This window comes from Ursus americanus, chromosome 15 (assembly GCF_024610735.1).
Source record: "Ursus americanus isolate L20-20 chromosome 15, mUrsAme1.1.p, whole genome shotgun sequence".
Classification (NCBI taxonomy): Eukaryota; Metazoa; Chordata; class Mammalia; order Carnivora; family Ursidae; genus Ursus; species Ursus americanus.
Genome location: NC_142141.1, coordinates 57,934,664 through 57,954,979, shown reverse-complemented (window position 1 = coordinate 57,954,979; position 20,316 = coordinate 57,934,664). Strand labels below are relative to the sequence as shown.

The 20,316-nt window shown below is 43.7% G+C and overlaps 1 protein-coding gene across 14 annotated transcripts in view; it reads right to left on the bottom strand.

Moving 5' to 3' along the window:
* The window catches only part of SEMA5A (semaphorin 5A), a 475,859-nt gene that overhangs the window by 106,172 nt on the left and 349,371 nt on the right, over window positions 1-20,316 (bottom strand). For all 14 annotated transcript variants that reach the window (XM_087867978.1, XM_045795947.2, XM_045795944.2 and 11 more), the window contains exon 11: window positions 6,157-6,364. In XM_087867978.1, coding sequence (XP_087724104.1) covers window positions 6,157-6,364 — 208 coding nt within the window. The remainder of the gene's footprint in view (window positions 1-6,156; window positions 6,365-20,316) is intronic.

Genomic DNA, 20,316 nt, shown 5'->3' with positions numbered 1-20,316 from the left:
CTTGGTGCTTGGCACATATTAAGATCAATAAATATATTGTGAATGAATTAACTAAGGAAAAGTCAGTCTTTAGAAGCTAATCCAAAGTCAATGCAAACAAAAACGCAAGACATTGAGATTTGGAAAATATTAAATTCATTTCGAAGGGAGAATATTTACTTTGTAAATGGAGTATACGTCAAAACTCCTTCCAAATGTTTATGTGATTCATAATAAATGGCTAAGGTTGTCTTGCTGGAAGCTGGAAGACCTTATGGGGATCCTGTGATTTCTCTCTATACATTACATTTCTCTCACCAGGCAGACGCTGTCTGTAGACAATAGTTAATTAAGAAAGGTGCCGACATATTAACTTCACGTTTTGAAACTTTGCTCTTGCAAGCAATAAATGTTCTGCAGTAACCTAATCTCCATAGTAATTTTCTTAATGAGTGTTAATTTCTTTAACTAAATGACATTATTACAAGCTAAATGAATCAAGAACAGCTAGACATTCATTCACAAATGGAGCCAATCTCTTTCTTAATGGTTCCATCGTCCCTTCCAGTTTTATAAAGCAAAACTTAAAAGACACGTCTCCTCTGTTTTATATGTAGACTATGATTCTCCCAGATTCCAGCTTTTCTTCTCTCCACAATTAGTTCTTATAATAAAGCAAAAATGAAACAACAAACACCTAAGGCCCAGCGGTGTTTGATCCTTTAGCTAATGTTTTCTATCACTACACTTTTCTGTAAAGGGAGTTTTACTGTTTCATGAGAATTAGGTTTACTTTATAGATCGTGAAGTGAAATAGCAGAGAGGGGAAAGGTAGTGTCCATTTGTAAATGTGATAAATGTTTACTGACCCTGTCTTGGGCTGGGCACCATACCGGAGGCTGCACAGACCTGGAAAGACAATGCCCAAATTTTGGCTCATGGTCTGATGGGCTGAATGAAACGTGGCCCGGCATGCAGTGCTCAGAATTCTAGTTTCTAACATAACATAATAAAAAATTATTACAAAGTGAAAAAAAAAAAAAGGAATTCTAGTTTCTGTTCTAGGCCTGATGATTCTCAGGACATTCTCTCTCCGATTCAGACCAATCCCTCATCTATACAATGTTGACTCTATAACCTGAGAGGTTTACCTCACCTCATAATTGTGGTGGGTATCAAAAAATAAAGAATATGTAAGTGTCTGAAGAGAAGAAAATGCCATGTTATTCCGAAAATAGTAAGGTATAGAGTCAATTCATATAATTTAATAATTAATGTCATACATTTAACACCTAATTTTATAAATCAGAGTTTATGATGACTGAAGGTACCTTCATTCATTCAAAAGGCATATATGATAAAATTTGAATTCAGGAGCCAGCAAGGGACAGCCCATGGGCCAAGTCCAGACTGCCACCTCAAGTTTTACTGAAACACATTGTAGGGCAATGTTCTGCCCTGGCACCCTGGTGACCTAACCACAGCTGACCTAACTTTGGCAGAACACTGAGAGATCTCCCCAATCATGGCGCATGGGAGGACTCTGAGGAGCTGTTACAAGGCTGTTTCCCTCCCACCACCCTATGTCCAGGAGGCTGTCATAAGATTATTTCTCATCGCCTCCCAGCTTCTGATGAGGTTGAAGGCCTTCTGCCCCCCACCCTCACCCCCACTACGGTACAGCTACAGGCATGAGGCCGCTAAGCTGCAGCAGAGCCGGCTGCTCAGCAACATGGCACCCTAGCTCTATGCTGCGTGTTTTGGCGTCATCTTGTGGGACAAGAGGCATGCGTAGCTAACACTTTTGCTCTTAACATCTGTTGTCTATTAAAGTAATTTGTTGTCTATTAAAGTGTCTGCACCTAAAAGTGAATTGTTCCTTTGCCTGACGAATCCGTTCTGTAACCCCTGCCAACACACAGCCACACCCATTCATTATGGTCAGTGGCTGCTCCCATGCTACAAAGATGGAGTGAGTAGCCGCAACAGAGACTGTGTAGTCTGAGAAGCCCGAAACATCTTCTATCTGGTTCTTTACAGAGGCAGTTTGCTGACCCACTGATCTAATTACTGCACAATCCACAAGCTGATTTTAAGTCTGAATCAAAAGCTTTCCTGGGAGCCTCAGTGTCTCGGTCAGTTAAGCATCTGCCTTCAGCTCAGGTCACAATCCCAGGGTCCTGGGATCGGGTCCCACATCGGGCTCCCTGCTCCGTGGGGAGCCTGCTTCTCCTTCTGCCTTCCTCCCTCTCTCTCTGTTTCTCATGCATAAATAAACAAAATATTTAAAAAAAAAAAAGCCTTTTCATCATTATTTGCCCTTTCTGAGGCTGAAGGACCTCAACCAGTTGGACCAGTTGGAAGGCTACCCTATTTCCTGGGGAAGGGTAATAGCCCAGATCCTGTGATCATTCCTTCCATCCTCAAGGAGTGAGATGGGGACTATATCAGCTGCTGCCCAGAGTCTGCTTTCCTTCAAGGGGCAGGTTATGACTTTGCATTCATATTTCCATCAGGCAGGAATTAAGGCAGTGCAAGTCTTGGCCACTCCAACCTTTGCATCCCTGTAGAGATCTCTCCCCACTTTAAAGGCCTCATGCTGCTTTCGGGGAGTCCTGACCCTGTGCCAGGTGCATCTGATGTGGTCCGTGGGATGGCATCTGCTTACCTACCTTCCACTGTCAGATGCAGTACCGACATCTGGGCCTGTCAAGATCCCCACGTTCCTCAAAATTCAGTGAATGGCAACTTACTTTATGAAACAAATTCATATATATGGTAAATAAGTCCTGGAGTACAAAAGGAGATACCAGGAAAGGGAAAGTGTGTCTTGCACTTTATACCCCCAGAGGTAACCACCCATTCTGATGAGTTAGACTTACCATTCACATAATTTTCCCACACTATTCATAAAATAGTTATGCCAAAAATGCCAAAATTAAAACGAAATCTTTTCAGTCATTTTTTGAGGTCACACGTGACTAAAATCTATTTTTTAAATATTGTTCTTCCAAAATAACTTTGCAAGGGAAATGGCTATGTCTAGTTAAAAGCACAGTGCTGTTTGTTGCAAGTTACAATGTGTGCACAGCATAAAACGCACACACAAGCATTTTTTTCAGCCTCCCCTGAGGCTCTGGGATCATTTCCAGAACTATAGAATAACCAAGAGGGTATCAAACCTCCTTCTGGCGTGTTGGGTGTAGCCTGGTAGCAAGCATCATAAAGAGAAATAATGGGAAGAGGCCATGCTAGTCATCAGTGGACACACCCCACTTCTGCCTGTCCTCGGGCTCACCAGCTCTGGCTCTCAGAGACCCATGTGGTCAGGGTCATGGCAAAGCTCGTTCCCGTCCCTGCTGACACCTGACCCCTGGGCTGATGTCTTCATCAGGGACAGCACAGTGAACCAAAGAGAAAGCCTGGGCCTTGGGGACAGAGTCCAACCCTGAATCCGGGTTTCATGTTGTATGAGGTATGTGACCTTGGGCAGGAGCCAAACATCTGAGCCATCATCTCCTCATCTAGAAATGGAGATGATGGGCGACTTGACCTCAGGATGTAGTGGGGACAGGAAATGATGGTAGCAGGTGGCAGAGAGTCAGATATGTGAAAGAAACTCATAGGAATGTATCAACTGTTATCATTTATAAACAACAAACATCAAACTGTGTATGGCCTTTGAAAAATGGATACTTAAAAATTATTTTTTAAATGTGAATATGATTTGGAAGGAGACAGGTACCTTAGTGAAGCTCAGTTTCTCTTGTTAAACATTTCAAAACTCATTTCTAAAATCAATTTTTCTAATAAGGAATGAAATTACTTATATTCTACTATGGAAAGTATATTTAACGAAGAAATTACTTCTCAGTTGTTAACTGTTATCCTGTTCCTATTCAGTGTACTTCTTCAGTCATATTTTTAAAAAATTAAAATTGCTGTTGTCAAAAAAAAAATCTTTCCCCATAATTCATCAAAAAAATCTGGTCATCTGGTCATGTAGATATTCTTTTCTAAAAAATGGATACTTTTCTCCAGTTCGTGTTAATGAGGGAGGTTTTCTTGTCTTTCTATAGGAAAACAATGGCAAAGAAACATAATGGAAAGAATCCACAGAAACGCTGAGGTTTAAGTCTTCTGATTTTCTTTCCTCAAATGGAATACCTGAGGGTCACACACGGTCTAACCCTTTCTGAGTGTGGGGACACGGGAGACCACAGTGCATCAGTTTACAATAAAGTTCTAATCTCTCGAGGCTTTTCTCCGAGCGGGTGGACAAGTAAACAGCAGGGAGATTCAGCTCTGGATATAACTGTATAATCTTCTCCTCTCACAAGCGTGATGAAGACAGACAAGTGGCCTCATTCTCCTTGCAGGAATAAAGGGGAACTGTGAGCACCTCCCGGGCTGCTGCAGGTGGCGGCCGGTTCCTGTGGCTTCCTGATTGGGCTCCACGTGCAGCTGTGCAGGAGATGAGGTGGGCACCGTGACACCTCGCTTCTCCGACCTGATGCAGGAGCTAGCTTTTCAGGTCGCACTCGCAAGGAGCTGGGCTATTATAACCCTGACTCAGCGAGGCAAAGCACCAGGGGAAGGATAAATTGACTCCTGCTTTGCAAGCCATGAACTCTCATGCTGGCCCCACAAACTCCCCACAGACAGCACAGGCCTGTGTCTTCCTGCGTGATATCCTGCGTCACGGCCCCCAAAAGTCCACTACAACTCAGAGCTCGCTGAGCTGTGGTTGGAAGACCAGGGCCCTTCCAGGGGCATTCCAACTTGTGACATGCTTGTTGGCAAGACCCCAAGCCTCCCTGTCACCCACTGACCATCAGCAACTGGGCAGAATCATTCCTGCACTAGGTCAGTCTTGTAGGGAACACAAACAGAACAAATTTCAAGCAGCCATCGGTCAACTTTAGGAAAAAGGTGTTATATAACAGAGAGTTGCTGAGAAATACCGCTCCTTGTTATTACTGCTCACCACAGCATCATTGTCAGGAAGAAAGTCCCTTACGTTATTCCTCAACACCCTGATACCAATGGAGGCACCATATAATATACTTCATTTATGTAGAATTATCTAGAAGGGAATATTGTAATGATTTTTATCATAGGTAAAAACCTTCCTTCTACAAGAGAATGCCCACGTCACAGACTGCTTTAAATTTTAAACTATATGCACCATCCCTATTTGATTCTATAGCAATTCACATGTGTTAGATGAGAAAGTGAGGTCTAAAATACGTTAGTGACCAACCAGGTCAAGAAATAGTACGTGCAGTCTGGCATGTGACTGCCAGTCTCTGAGCCCCAAAGCTCGTGCCATGGGGCACCTTGTTTGAGAAAAAATGACCTGTGAATGGTATCTGTGAGCGATATACCTAAACAGTCCATTTCTACACCAAATCTGCCCTTATGCGCCATGCTGGAGGATGGAGTTACTGAGATCACAGATCCCTAAGAACATCTGAGATTATGATTTTCCCAAGAGCAATATTTTGTTGGGGGTCAGAGCACTTGTGCAATATTCTAACATTCAAGTGCTGGTCAAGTGTATAGTGTGTACTCAGTTTCCAGAGCCCCTGGGCCTGCACTTTCCCAAACTGAGCTTTGAAGGCCACTGTGGTCCACAGAGGACACCCCATGGCCAATGAGAATTGAGTAGGGGTGAGGGAAGGTGATGGTACTTGGGGTGCCCTGCACCTGCAGGGCTTCCTTGTTCCTCCCTCTTCCCAGGCCCATAGGGTCCTGGAGCCTCAGAAGAGAGGCAGTGTCCCAAGAGAGCTGGTGCTGAGGACAGGACTGTGAGGACTGCCCCAGGGAGGGGATGCCACATCGCTCCTTCTCAGGGGATGAGCTCTGGGTGGAGATGATGCACTTCATATTATTCTCTGTCTGCTCTGTACAAATATTACACATACTCCTATAAAGATATATAGATTAATGAAGGAACACCAAATATCAGCATTATCACCGAGTGTTATCATGCACCAGAGTTTAACCCTGACAACTGTTTACAGATGTCATAGTGTGGCTCCTCCTCTGTAGATACTGGTGGGTTATTCTCATCACAGGAAATGACTTTGCATCAAAAATCTGCACCCTGGGATGCAGGGCTCACAAGAATCTTAAGGTCCTGATAAACGCCATAAACCGCCGGGGTTGCCCTACCTGCGGGTGCGGTAGAACGGGCACCTCTTCAGCAGGATCTTGGCCATGTGCTCCTGCAGGCCCACAAACAGGGCGCTCTGGCTGTGGAGGATCTGCAGGCTCCGGATGGGCTCCCCCCGCCGCTCGGGGAAGAGCTCGATCTCCTCCAGCAAACAGCCGCTGGCATCCGAAGACAGGGGCGCCCGCACTTTTTTAATGGTGCCATAACCTGTGAGGCAACAGGGAAGGAAGAAAAGGGAAACAAGGTGAGCGGGTCTCGCAGCCACTCATTCCCTAAGAAGCCGTGCTTCTCCAGCCTGGCTGCACACAGAATCATCCGAGGAGCTTTTACAATTGCTGATACCCGAATCCCACCCCAGGCCTGTCCAATGATCAGTGTTGGAGGTGGGGCTGGTGCCAGCATCTGGGACAGGGCGAGCACACAGCCAGAGACGAGAACCTCTCAGCTACCATGTGCCTCACCCAGTTCCAAGTCCAGACACCCAGAGCTCAGTAAAGCTTCCCGAGGCTCAAAGTAGCCAGCTTGGCTCCATCCCAGGGAAAACATCAGAGGAGAGGAGTCATCAGTGGACTACCTTGGAGTCCTAGTGTCAGAAAGAGGTGCTGACTTTGCCACCCCTCCAGGGCAGACACCACATGATGGGCACCTCCAGGATGCAGGACAGCAAAGGCTGACCTTGTCCTTTGTGCCTCGGAAGTTCATCCTTCTCTGTCTCCCTTCCTCCTCTGTCTAGAATGCTTCCTTCCTCTTTCTCTCGAATGCGTGTTCTTTGGGATGCCCTTCTCTGTCTCAAAGTCCTGAATTCTTCTCTCCCATACAGGTGAACGTCTGGTCCCAGGCTGGTCTCCTCCCTGCCCTGGGATCTCCGCTCACCACGTGTTTGTACTCAGTTACATATAAGCACGGCTCTAAGTACGGCCTCTGAACCAGGCATTTCCTCGGACTGGCTGTGAAGGGCACAGAGAAGAGTCCTCAGCCAGTGAGAGGCACAGCATGGCCAACGCCATGTGTCAGGGACACACCTGAAACACACGCTAATGTCCCCAGTGCATTAGGGCGAGGCCCTTGCTGCCAACCTACAAACTCAGGGCAAGACACCAAACCCAGGAGGAGCACCTCCTAAAGCCATCATCTGGCTCCTCCAATCAACCCATGAGAAACCCGAGTTCTACAACTGTACAATTCTCTTCCTGTAAATACAGAGAAGGAGGCCACGGAGTCATTCCAAAACCAGAATTAAATCAAGAACCTTTGGCTTCGAGGCTCCCTATCAATCCATAAATCTCAAGAAGACTTTGGACAGGAACATGTTTCAGCTTTCCATGCCTAATGGAAGCATTCAGAGACTCAGAATGTTTCATTTCAAGAGAAAAATACATGCGCAGACGTATATCATCCTGAATTTATTTTTAAAAGTATATGTGAACCACATCTCCAGTGAATACTTATTGATTATGAATTGACTTCATAATAATGTATGCAGTATTGGTAAACCAGTATTAGTACACGGAAGCTGGCACTTCCGTCTGCTGGCTGGGCAAATGTGTTACTTTTGAGACACTTCAAGCATAAACAGAATTATGCTATATGCTGGGAAGATGAAAAACGTAGTGCTTGTCTTTGAGGAAAGTGTGTGTGTGTGTGTGTGTGTGTGAGAGAGAGAGAGAGAGAGAGAGAGAGAGAGAGAGAGACAGCCTATACGGCAGGCAGCAGACATTCTAACAAATGAACACCTCACAGATTTCAGTGTGCAAGAAAATTTGTATGTCTTCACTACAAAAGCCAACCTAATTTGGACTTGGTGACCACAGATCCCAGCTGGTGGGTAATTCAAGTTCAGTGATTCGGGGGTCTTCCTGCCCTGCAGAGAGCCAAGCATCAACAAACAGGCAAGCACCAAGCCATGACGGGGGCAAGATGGGAGCTTCAGGGAAGGTGACTTCAGTGCAGATGTCTCAGGCACAACACCCCGAGAGGAGGTCCCCAGCCAGCAGACGGAAGTGCCAGCCTTCCTGTGGAGCAGTGCCACGCACGGAGCCCTGGTCACCCTTAGGGACACTGTGACAACAGAAGTCATCGTCTGAGCCAGAGGACAGGAGGGGAGCCAGGAACTGCCACCACTCAGTGGGCAGCAAGGCTCGCGTGAGGGCTTAAGTGAGAGACCCTTGCGATGAAATAAGGACATTTTCTAACAATGCAGGGATGGGGGTGGGGGCAGGGCGGGGGAGAGCAGATGCGAGTCCAGCAGGAAGATTGTCATCTTTGAACTACTGGCACCCTGTATTCATGGGAAATATGGGGTACAGAACAAAATGCTCTTCAACAGTTGAACAAAGACCTTGATGTTTATTACTTATATTGCTGATGGATTGCTAGTCTGAGAAACCTACCCAGATGAATACTAGTTCAACTGTCAACATGCTTACAAGCATGTCAAATTGTTAAGCAACTGCAGGGAAAAACAGATTTTAAAAGATGTTTAATCGCTTGATTTAAAAGAAAGCCAGTGTTGATCAAAACATTGCAACGCATCCTTGTGCACGCCGTGTACCGCTTTCCAGCATACTGGATGGAACACAACTGTGGGCTTAGCATTTCAGACAACAGAATTCAGCGTGGATTCGTGTGCTCGTCCACCATCTGAGCCTCTGCTGGGACTCCCCTCTCCGCAGTGACTGGTCACGAGAGGAGCCTCTCAAAGCTCCCCCTGCCTTTGGCACCAGGACCAGCCCATACAGACCCGAGGTGACCTTGTAGGAGCCTCTGTTTCAGTGAAGCTTTTCCTTTTCCGGCCTCTGCCTTGGAACACCTTCCTCGCCTGGATGCCTCCAGAAGACTCGTTCTACGCTCCTGTGTCTGAAGTGAGCGTCAGGACCCACACGTGGCCACAGGGCAGACCCTCTACATAGATGCCACCATGGTCCCAAGTCACCCGAGGGATCCCTCCCACCTCCACCTCTCTCTGCGCTGGTCACAGGGGCACCTGAAGCTCTGAGAACTCGGGAGGGGCCCCAGCACATATAGGCTCTCTGCCTGAAGGGGCCGCCTGGCCACTTTGCTCTGACTGCTGTCCTTGTGTCCTTGCTTTGACAACTGGGGGGTCTCCTCTCTGCCCCTGTGCACAACCTCAGGCAGACGCTTCCTCCCGGGGTGTCTGTGATGCCCAGGTCAGGGCATCCTTTCACCGTTCCTCTTTTGCCCTCCCTCTCTGCCTGCAGGGGAAGCCCTCTCTTGCGAGCCCAATTAGGTCTTGTTCTTTTCATTTTCAGGGCCACTTACTTTCATTTTTTAATAACATTTTTAAAATTTTATTTATTTATCTGAGAGAGAGAGCACTGGAGAGAGCATAAGCAGGGGGAGCTGCAGAGGGAGAGGGAGAAGCAGCTTCCCCCCCACCCCACCCGGGCAGGGAGACTGATCCAGGGCTCAATCCCAGGACTCTGGAATCATGACCTGAGACAAAGGCAGATGCTTAACCGACTGAGCCACTCAGGCATCTTTTCATTTTTTAAGTGAATGACTGAGCAGCATAGTTATATTCCAATTTTTTTTTTTACTGAGGCATGGAATACTGTGTAAGTTTAAGGCACAGGCATGTTGATCTGATATATTTAACCACTGCAATATGATTTCCACTGTAGCACAGCATCACCTGACACTTCTATCCTGTCACCGAGTTTTGCTACAAACAGATACATTTTGAACTACGAAATACCCTTGGAATTCCAAGGAATCTATTTCTCCTTGAAGTACATTAAAACAAAGAAAAATAAAGCTCGAGTAATCCTGCGTTTCAGAAAAGAGAAGGGACAGGTTGAAGGAACGACATTTCTGGATCCCACGACACTAACGTGACACCACTATTTTAAGCAGTTTAATCAGGGACTCTAGAATCCCCACCAGCCACCACTGGCCTGGGAGGTGGCCAATTGACCTTTTATGCTCCCTCAAGTTCCAGTGGAATGTTCTCTCCCAGTTACTCGACGTCTGGTTGAAACACTTGCTCTGGAACTAGGATCTGGCAAAGGCATTCGTCTCTTTCTGTGGCAGGAAAGCAGAGCCTGCCCATAAAAGAGATGAGTGGGCAAACATCGATTTCGTTCAAAAAACAGTAGGACCCTGGTCGGTCCCAGAAAGCGCTTAACTTTTTGTTGTTGTTTCTGCTTTATAACATTTATCAGAGTTTAATTACTCATTTACTTGTTTTGTGGCTTCTATGCTTGACCTGAAGCGCCAGGGGGCAGACACTATGTCAGTCCTGCGCTCTGATGCATGCAGAGTGGCCGTTGCTACGGCCTCTAGAGATTAATAAACACACGCTGGGTGAGAGACTCACCGACCAGTGAGGAACAAAAAGGGAAAAAGAAGGAATGGGAACAGGAACGTCATTATCATCTGTGCATTTGCTAGAAAAAGTCCCGGTTAATATTCTTCCCATCATGGTCTTCAACGAGAGGTATGTCATGAGTCAATGTGAAGGTGAAACAAGACACATCGCTTCCCTACTATGCATGGATTTCAGCTCAAAGTGTCATACACTAAACAGGCGTGGCTAAGATCATTCTAATTGGTTTCATCTGATAAAATATTAACTCTGAACATTTGCCATTAAAAATAAAACCATATATACTTCCCATAGACCGACAATTCAATCCTCTATTCAAAGTGAGTTGCAGGGGGAAAACAAAACAGAACAAAAGATGCCAGTGTCAAAAGTTCAGAAATAGCAGAAGTAAAACCAATGATTCATCGATGTAGCAATTAGCAAACGTTCACTGTGCACACACCAACAGGACGATGTGCAACCGAGTGCGCTCGGACCATTACGTGGAAGGAGGCTCAGGGATGTGCTGTTTCAGAGCAGCTTATGTCGCGGGAAGCCAGTGACTTTGTTCTTCGTGGTGATTGGTTATAATACTAGAATTTTCTTAAGTAATAGGCAATTGGTTAGTGGTTGCCTCACATCAACCTTGGGACACAGCTCAAGTTTTTCCTGTGATTTTCAGAGGGATGAACAAGAAACAACCCAGGACAAGTCAGCCTTGCAGAAGAAGCAGAGTACGTTCCGTTTGTATGACTAACCTAGTTTCGTCTGCTCAGGGCCTTTTCAAGATTAGGTTCCATTTGTTTTGTTTTGTTTTATCGTAACAGAAGAACTACATACGTCTTTCTCAATCGTTCTTTAAAATTCTGATGATTAGCAAGAAGAGAAGAGTTTGGCACTTTCTGTCAACTGTGTTTCAGGTCCCCCAGGAGCTAAGAGCAGACACACGAGACTGGAGCAGCTTCGGCACAAACCCGCCTAGCAGCTGCTTTGTCTTCAAAGTGTCAACTACTAAGTCTGCCGTGGACACAAATGTGAGACTCGCATTTTTGTAGCTTATCTCTCCAATTGAAAACCGGGTACACTGTGGAAGAGACAGAGATACTGCAAGATCTGTAAGACTGATCAAAGCTGATAGTATGGTTGTTATTTAAAAGACATGAATAGTTGTAATCACATGGACATTTCATTCTCGTTGTACTGAGTAACTTAAACTGGCCTCATTTCAGCAGGACAAGCAATATGTTTATATCCTAGGGGGTTACCAGATTAAATAAAGGCTGTCCACTTAAATTTAAATTTTAGATAAATCGTAAATTTTTTATAGTAGTATGTCCTAGTACTATTCATATTTATCTGAAACTGAAATTTAATTGGACATCCTGTGTTTTATTTGCTAAATCTGGCAACCCTATTACACCCACATTTCATCTGATCATCTCAGCAAGCTAGTTAAGATGTAGCAAATTCAGCTGACCCTTGATTAGCATGGGTTTGAACTGAGTAGTTTCAATTACACGTGAATTTTTTTCGATAACTGCAGTGCAATACTGTAAATATATTTTCTCTCCCTTATGATTTTTTTAAAGATGTTATTTATTTACTTGACAGAGAGAGGGAGCAAGAGAGCATAAGCAGGGGGAGTGGCAGAGGGAGCAGAAGAAGCAGGCTCTCCACTGAGCAGGGAGCCTGATGTGGGACTCGATCCCAGCACCCTGGGATCATGACCTGAGCTGAAGGCAGATGCTTAACCGGATGAGCCATCCAGGTGCCCTGCTTATGATTTTTTTAACAACATTTTCTTTTCTCCGACTTACTTTATTATAAGAATACAATATGTGTTAATGATTGTCTAGGTCATTGGTAAGGCTTCCAGGCAACGACAGGCTCTAAGTGGTTAAGTTTGTGGGAAGTCAAAAGTCATACGCAGGTTTGCAAATGTGCAGAGTGTGGGCACCCTTAGCCCACTGTAATCCAAGGGTCAAGTGTACATGCGCAATTATTCTCACTTCGTAGATGAGAAAGTTGAGTTTCAGAGAGCAGAAGAATTGAGAAATCTTTCTGATAAGCTGCACTTTCCTGTAAGGGATCCAGACATGAAATTAGTGTTCACTTCAATGCTAATGAATGGGGATCAAAGATGGTAACAAGGAATTCCAAAGTAAACGTTAATTCAAAAGCTCCCTCCTGTTGAGGGAGCAGTGTCGTGCATAGGAAGAGGCAGTTTTGCAGAAGTTGTTGGCATTCCCTGTTCATTCCATGAACTCAGCTAAGAGTCATAATACTTAAGCGGCTGGGAGGTAACAAGAAGGAAATCAACACTCTGATCCAAGGGGAGCTGCCATCTGTTGCCCACGCGGAGGACACGCACAGCAGGCACCTGCTTCAGAAGGCATGTGGTCCCCTGGTCACCGAGACCACACTAACCTCTCCTATGTACCACACAGATGCAGACAGCGTCGGGCAAACACAATGACACACGTCCCAGCTCCTGCACGCCGTCTGTCTAGTGAGGCATGCAGAGCCAAATTCAAATATGTGCCTGCAGATGGGCAGAAGCTGTACAGACACTTAGAAAGTGGTATTTCTGGGAAAAATGAAAGAGACAACTACCCCAAGAAACAAGGACCATGCAAGGCACCGTCACCAGACCAGAACTCACACAAATAAAGGGCTTCACTAACACGTTTGCCAGTGGTAAGAGAACTCTCCGGGGCATAAGTCATCAGAATGCACATCCAAACAGTTCTTGATATTGATTTTTGTTGGTGACTAATGAAGTCATGGAAGACCAGAAGTGACTCTGATGGCAGGTAGAAAACGCAGAGGTAAAGCTGGATTATTACAATCACAGAGATAGTCATTTCAACCTCAATATTCTGAGCCTTAGGAAAATGACCAGAGGACAAAGCAAAGGTTGTAAATAAAATGGTTTAAAAGTTGGAACATCATCACATGAAGGAGTAATCAATTCAATTTTAAAATGAATGAGGGACTGCTGGGGGAAAATATGTATGTAAAATTTATCAAAAGACTAAAGTGTCACTTCAAAAGTATATAAAGAAATTCCCCCCCAAATGACAGCCACAAGAAATGATCCATGAAACCCTGAATCTTGCCCCCCCCAACCTCTACCCTACAAGACAATGTCCCAGGGCAGATGAGCTACTGAGCACACCATGGGAAGAGTAAATAAAATGAGAACAAAAATGAACAAAAAGAAATGTGTTTTTTAGCAGGAAATCAACAAGTATTTTGGCTTCAGTCAAAAAAACAAAAAACCACTCTTAGAGTAGGGTGTGGCAATAAAGAGAGCTTCCAGGACCAATTCCTAGCACATTTCCTGGGGGACAGGATGACTCGCTCATGGCACGTGGGGAAGCAGCAACAATGATTAAAATCCACAAAACCTTTGAGAGCACTTATGCCTGCTGGTGGGGGCTGACAGAGTTTGTCTGGACCAGCACCATCCAATGGAAATATATTACAATCCATGGAATTTTAAATTTTTCTAGCATCTACATTTAAAAAGAAAAAACAAACACAGAAACAGATGAGTTAATTTTTATTATCTATTTTTATTTCACCCAATGTACCCAAAATATTATAAGATGTAAAATAATCATATGTAATTAATATAATATTGAGATATTTTCTTTTTCTTTTAATACTAAGTCTTGGAAATCCAGTTTCAATTCAGACGAGCCACACTTGAGGTGTCCAGTAGCCCCCTGAGGCTACAGCTATAGTATTGGACAGCCTGGAGATGCACAGAGCTGTCCTTGGTGCTGCCCTGGAGAGCCAGCTGTCCATCTGCCCCCACAAAACACAGGCAGTAAGTTCATGAGGGTTCACTTCACCAGGAGCATGACAAGCTTCATTGGACTGCATTACACATTTTAAAACTTGCCATATGATTTCTCTTGAATAAAGTGTTCCCCTCCGTACCAGCGCACTAGTCCAATTGTTTCCCACTGCAGGAAAAATAACCCAGGTCCCTCAAGGTTAACTAATAGCTCATGATTACCTAGCCAGTGAGTGCAGCCTTGGGACTAAACCTGGCCCACACTCCTCATCTCCCCTTTTGGCATCGCCCTCTAACAGTCTGCCTACAGGCAAGTGACAGATGTCCTGTGAGAGAGAATTCAATCATTGTCAGATCATTTCAGAAACTTATGGATTGCCACAAAGCAATCATAATTATTAGATAAGGTTCCTTCCTGTTCTTCATCTGCTCTGTAGAGTTTTCCTCTTAAGTAGAGCTCAAGCTAGTCCCTATTCTTCTGCGGATGGTAGTTTCTGAGAAAAGTATCACTTTTCTGAGAAAACGAATGATCCTGAGGACCTCCCAAACAGAAAGGGTTAGGGTGACATGATCTTTTACCATCCTCAGTGTGAACAATCAACATGTTACAGTTAAAAAGAAGAAAAAATAAAGTAACCAAAATTAAGCTAACAATGAAAGAGAAGTACAAGTGTATAGCTTGCTGTATAAATAGGAAAATACAGACCACCTTTTCTTTCCTAATTCAGTTCATTTTCTGAATCCAACAAGACAAGTCCATGGGGACAATATGATAGATCCTATTGGAAGGTTCACCTCTAATTGCAAATGGTCTATCATCACTATGTTTTCTGAATGAAAATTCCAAATGGTCACAGGACATTAGAGACGGAGGGGAGGTACAACATTGTTTTGAATTTTGCAGGCAAAAAAAAGCAAAACCCAGAAAAGTTAAATGCGTGCCAAAGTTCACACTCTTGGGCCAGAATTTAGATCCTCTTCTTACCTCTTCTTACCAATCAAGTGCTGGTAATTTCTTTTTTAAAAGTATGGAAGAGGTAATACGCCATCCTCATAATAGTGCTCATGAGTTCCTGAAGGATCAGAGGGACTGATAAAGGATGTATAAAGCGATAGTTGTTATCAAGACAAAGATGAAGCTATGATTGATGGACATGTGCTTGTCTTACCATAGAATTCACTAGACAGGTAAGTATGTATACGTGGTGCCAGGCCCAGAAGTGATCTGACTTCTCTATCAGGCTTGCGGCTTTCACTTCCAAGAGCTCAGGAAGCAAACAAGAGAATAATCTGACGAAAAAAAAAAAAAATGCTTCCCATTTCAGTGCTATCTTTAAAATAAGAGGACTTAAGGGGACAAAAGATATTTATTTTTTTAATTAATTAACTAATTAATTTTTTGGTAGACTCCAAGCCCAAGGTGGAGCCGAACACAGGGCCTGAACTCATAAGCCTGAGATCAAGACCTGAGCTGAGAAGCTGCGATCAAGAGTTGAATGCTTAACCGACTTAGCCACTGAGGTGCGCCCAAAGATATTTAAACAAAAAAGCTTACAATAAAAATAAGACCCTTAAACCAGCATCTGCTGTATGTAATGTTAACTCTATGTAATGTAAGCTCTATTATACGTCATTCAGTTATTACTGGTTGAAAATTCGCCATATTTTTAACTTTGGAGGCGAATAGCTGATATTTTTCTAATTTTCAGTTTCCACTTTGCTTACTAATATGGACTGAATCGTTTTAATTAGATTCAATTTTGCATCTTGATAGAGATGGCTAAGTATAACAATCTCTCATTTGTTATGAAAATAAGCCTTATAATAAGATAGGGAGTATTATGGGCTAAAATGTGTCTCCTCAAAATTCATGTTGAAGTCCTAATTCCTAGCATCTCAGAATGTGACTGTATTTGGAGATAGGGCCATTAAGTAACAAACACAAAACAAGATCATATGGGTGGTCCCTTACCCATATGACTGGTGTCCTTACAAGAAGAGAAAATTAGGATGCAGACGGATGCACCCGCATGTGAGGACACATCAGGATGATGGCCATCTGCATACCAAAGGGAGGGGCTTCAGAAAAAGAAAAACAATTTTGCCAACACCTTGACCTTGGACTTCTACCTCCAGAAGTAAGTGAGAAATAAGTTTCTGTTTAACCCACCTAGTCTGTGGAACTTGTGATCTTTGTGATGGTGCTCTAGCAGGCTAGCACAGGGACTCCATGTCAAGAATAGGAAATACATGGGGCACCTGGGTGGCTCAGTTGTTAAGTGTCTGCCTTTGGCTCAGGGTGTGATCCCAGAGTCCTGGGATCGAGCCCTGCATTGGGCTCCCTGCTCCACTGGGAGCCTGCTTCTTCCTCTCCCACGCCCCCTGCTTGTGTTCCCACTCTCACTGGCTGTCTCTCTCTCTGTCAAATAAATAAAAATCTTAAAAAAAAAAAAAGAATAGGAAATACAAAAAAACAGATTTTGTCAGCCATCAAGCAATTTCAAAATGAGACCATGAATTATTGCTCCGTGTTTCTTTAAGATATCATGACTCAAATTCAAAGGCAAAGACACTATAAATTATAGATTTGACTCCATTTTTTTTCTTACCTTGTATGATCACAATGTAAGATTCATATTAGTAACAGCCTAGTATTTTCAAATACTGTCATTTGTTTCAGTTAATCCCTTATATAGACGCTCCTGAGTTAGTAAAGCAGCAGGAGATGATGCAGGACATGTAACATTGTGAAAAATGGATGCATTTTGATAAGCATTATAAAATAATTCATAGAGATGGTGCTGTTGCTCAAGACCTTTATGCTAATGGCTCTGCTGCTCTTTGGGGGAACATCAGAGAAAACTGAATGAGCACTCAAGAATGAACTTTCAGGTATCTGAGGAAAAGGTCGCTGACTATAATGAATTTCTTTTTGGAGGATTTCTAGAATTTCAGTCTCACCAAAATTTTAGAAGTTTAAGAAAACAAATCTTTTCTTTTTTTTTCTTTTTGGAAAGACGGCAGGAAGGAAGAAGGGAGGGAGAGAGGGAAGGAAAGAACGAGAGAGAGAAGGAAAAATGAACACGGTCAGCTCAATATAACAGGTACATTGCTGTGATTAAAAATGATACTTTTTGAATTTTCATACTTGCATATGATCAGACAGCCTCCTGCAATTCCTAAAAGCCTGGACAATGAAACAATTAAACTTAAACAATACTTAAAGTAAAATTCCTTATGTTCTATGTGTGCAGTGGCTTTAATTCGATGAACTTGAGAAACCCCGAACAATGAGAAAAGACCGAGAAAAATTGATTCTTCTGAAGAACAGCAGCTGGAAGCACTTCCAAAGCATGCAATAAATGTATATTTCCTCTAAGGTGCAATAAAAAAACTTAGAGGGTGGAGTTGTAACAGACTATATATAGTATGTATATATTCATTCATATATATATATATATATATATATATAAATAAAATTTTGTGTCTTATAAAAAAGTCTTAAGAAGCAAAGAAGAGGTTGGTTCAGAAAAATGTGGAATAAAGATGCAGAGATTATTGCAAAGCATTGGATGGTTAAACATAATCTTGACTCCATTCTCCTCTTGTTATGTTTCTATGTTTCATTATATTTTAGGAGTATTACTGAGCTTACCCAGTGCTGAATCCAGTACAGATTTAAACCCATGAAATGGACACATGGCAAATTCTGAAAATGGTTTCCTGTGACCTGGCTGGAGACTCACTGTGGACACCAAGACCACGAACCGGGGAAGCTAAATTATTTTCTTTCCAATTGTGCATTTGACTCTCTTTGATTCTCTGCCGCTGTATCCAGGAGGCATTTTTAGTGTTTGTCTCATCGACCCAGAGTTACTGTAGAGTAAAAGGAAACCTTTTGTATTTGCATCCGTTACTGTTCCAAGCATTATCAGTGAGGTAATGATGAAATGCCCTCTTCCACTCACTGGGCAGCATGTTGCCATAGCAACAGATCATTATATAAAGTTCATCAATTCAGCTGGTCATTATCCCAAAGTAGCAGACAGCTAATATGTTATGAAAGTTCTTTCTTTTAACTCCTAATTGGGTAAATGAATTAAGCTGGTTTTGGCACTGGGAGCTCAGCATTGCCTTTATATAAGTAAAAGGGAATTAAAAGAGGAAAACAGTTCTTTGTGGTTACTACATGCTTAAAATGGAGCTTTTAATCAACTCAGTTTATCAGATTGAACTAATGGCTTCCCCCCCCCAAAAAAAGGAATATGTTACTCTGTTTAAGCATCTTCATATAAATTGCATGTAACATTCTTTTATCCCAAAGTATTACTTTAAGCCATATTCCCACATCCTTGCCCTTGGTATAGAAGTTCCAGGGAGGCAGGGCTTGGGGGATGTAACCTGGCTTGTTGATCGTGATCTCGCTGGCACTGAAACAGTGTCTGGTATACAGTAGGTGCTCAAGCATAGCCCAGGGTTCAGAATGTGGACTCTGGAGCCCAATGGGCCAGGTTAGACTCCTTGCTCCAACACTTACAGGCCACTTGGCCAAGAGCAGGCCGGTCACACCTCTGTGTCTCCTTTGCCCTGGGGTCCAGCTCCTAGGCTGGTGGCCACACAGTGAGCTTCTCTAGGCAGAGGGCTGGGCCGGTGCCTGGCACACAGCACATGGAAGGACCCACTATTATTATTTTATTACTACTTCAGGCTTATGGATTATAAGCCCTACTCAAGTTCTGTCTAAAAAAAGCAGGCTGCTGACTCTGTCAGTCCTCTCCGCACCCGAAGCTGGAGGGCAGATGCCACCTCGGTTCCCACACCCTCTACCGCCTTACAAAAAACCAAACCAAACCAAACACCCCTTTATGCAAAATCATAAGCTGATGCTTCTAGGAAGTTTATCACTGGTGTTTCCTGTGAATAAAAACAGTATCACAATTAAAATGAGAACAATCAATCGAGTCCTCTGGGCGTCCTCTTGAAGCTCTCATCTGACCACACCACTTACATCTAACTCTCATCGTTCCACTAAGGAGGCAATTCAAGTTCCTAGTAGGAAATTACTTGCCTTGGATTTATTGTATCTAAGTTACAAAACAGCCACCCACTTGGCAGAGCCGGCAGCCCTTCCCTAACAGTCACCAGCGGGGAACACAGAGTCTAAATCAGCCTGTCACCCCAGTGGTGAAATTTACACGGCGTCTGGTCCCATTAGTGTGAGTTGGGATGGCTGAGAAAAATCTATGCTAAGCACTTTTATACTTTTCCAACATTAATTTAAAAGAGAAAGGAGAGCTCTCTCCTCAATGGAACAAGAAAATGATTTTGTCATTCCTCCGAATTCTACTAATTATGAACAAGGGGCTGATGCTCCAAGCTCTTTGGTAGCTACAATTTTCACGTGCTTTCTTTAGGTAGGACTTTATCCATTCTTATGGCTTCAAACCTGAGCCAAGGTCTCTATTACTGACCCAAACCTCTCTCTGCAGCTTCTAAAAGGGATTTCCAACTACCAGACTGCCCACATGCAACTGGAATACAGGATATTAAAAACTGAGCTTGTCTGCTCCCCTTTGGCTCAAATCTGCCCATGCATCTGAAATCCTGAATTCATTTGTTAGGATAAAATTTTCAATGTGATACATCCTATCTTTTCAGCTCCATTTCCTATCTCTCCACCCACAACTCCAGAGAATTTAAATTTCTCACCTTTCAAACGCCCCCTAAGTTTTCCATATCCTGCGCCTTCTCTTAGGAAGATCCATCCGTCCTTCCCCACCAGGCAGTAACCTCCCTATCTTTCAAGATGTGCTGATAGTGCATAAGAAACACATCCCACCTGAGCATAGACAGGACTCTGTGAGCCTAAGACCAGAGATTACTCAACAGAAATTATGGGGAAAACTGTGGATGTCTAAAGGCATGAAAGTAGGATCTGAAATAAGGAACCAAATATCCGAGGGGCAGGACAGCCCCAGCTGGACCCACCAGGCAGGTGTGACACGTGTTTTCAAATGTTCCTGTGCAGAG